Source organism: Morone saxatilis, unplaced genomic scaffold (genome assembly GCF_004916995.1).
Source record: "Morone saxatilis isolate NCDOM2014 unplaced genomic scaffold, NCSU_SB_2.0 Contig17, whole genome shotgun sequence".
Lineage (NCBI taxonomy): Eukaryota > Metazoa > Chordata > Actinopteri > Moronidae > Morone > Morone saxatilis.
Window position 1 is genome coordinate 1,984,995 of NW_023339729.1, and position 1,175 is coordinate 1,986,169.

General features: G+C 38.2%; 1 protein-coding gene across 1 annotated transcript in view; it reads right to left on the bottom strand.

The window, feature by feature from the left end:
* The window catches only part of LOC118326505 (angiopoietin-4-like), a 6,486-nt gene extending 5,358 nt beyond the window's left edge, over positions 1–1,128 (bottom strand). The window contains exon 1 of the mRNA XM_035659507.1: positions 582–1,128. Within this exon, the coding sequence (XP_035515400.1) occupies positions 582–638 (57 nt within the window). The 5' untranslated portion in view covers positions 639–1,128. The remainder of the gene's footprint in view (positions 1–581) is intronic.
* Positions 1,129–1,175: the final 47 nt, after the last annotated feature.

Here is a 1,175-nt window from a genome sequence, read left to right on the forward strand (position 1 = left end):
CAGGATATAGTGAAAGTTTCAGCGAATATGACAGAAAGCTATTTTTATAAAAGTTACCTACTGCAGCTTTAAAGCTACTGAACATGTTTTTGTCAAGTGACAGCCTAACTATCAGGAGCAGACATAGTGATCCAATACCAACATCACAGGTACTGAATCTGAAAGAAGCATGAAACAGTGGACACTGGAGGTACAGTCCTATCAAGCCTGGCTTGTCTTTAGTTATTGTTGAAAAATGACATTAAAAATTGACAGCGTTGCCATTACTCTGGATAAATCTCACCATGAACAGTTTTCATTGGAACTACTCCTTTACCAGACAAACATATAGAAATATAGAAACTGTCCACAGTGAAGTCTGTGGAGTGTCCCGTGTAGCAGGGACACTGCTTCAGGAAAGATATCGCTGCTTCTTTATATCACATCAATATCACTTCTTGTTTTGGGGGCTAAACTCTCAAAGACTCGTCTGTCTCAAAACCTGTGCACATAACCCAACAATATACATGGAATATGAAATAAATCAAACTCCTTATGGCATAGTGTTTATTATATAGTGAGGAATATTTGGAGTGTCTTACCGCTAGAGAGGCAGCCAGGTGAAGAAGAAAGGCCACTGACATCCTCAGCATTCCCATAATCCCTGACCTGACTGACGGATGAATCAAACTGGAACACTCTCTTGTCTCACTGTGTGTGTACAGTCTCTCTGACTTCCTTTCTCTTCTCCTTTGCCCTGTTTGACTGTTTAATCACTTCACTGCTTTTTATCACTGTGATTCGCTGTGGCTGGAGATTATTAGATTGTACATGGACACTTAATAAGATGGCTTCCATCTAGTGGTTGGAGTACATAGTCATCGTCCCCTGTTTATACCCAATGCCTTATATTGAACCTACAAACTGCACACTCCCAATAAGCTTCAGTAAATTCCTTTATTTAATGTCAGGCGACAGACAGAATTAGTTAGTTGAGATTAAAAAAAAGATTTTATTTTCTTCACCATAATCCCCAGCAACCCTAACAACTCCATTACAACAATTGTCTGTTTGTATATAATGTTAAGCTGTCTTTTGGCTGTGACAATGAATTGGTCACAAAAGAAGCCTATTAAGTCTGTATGATTGTTAAGAATTATTTAAAAACACACAATACAGACAGAGAATTGTAAAAA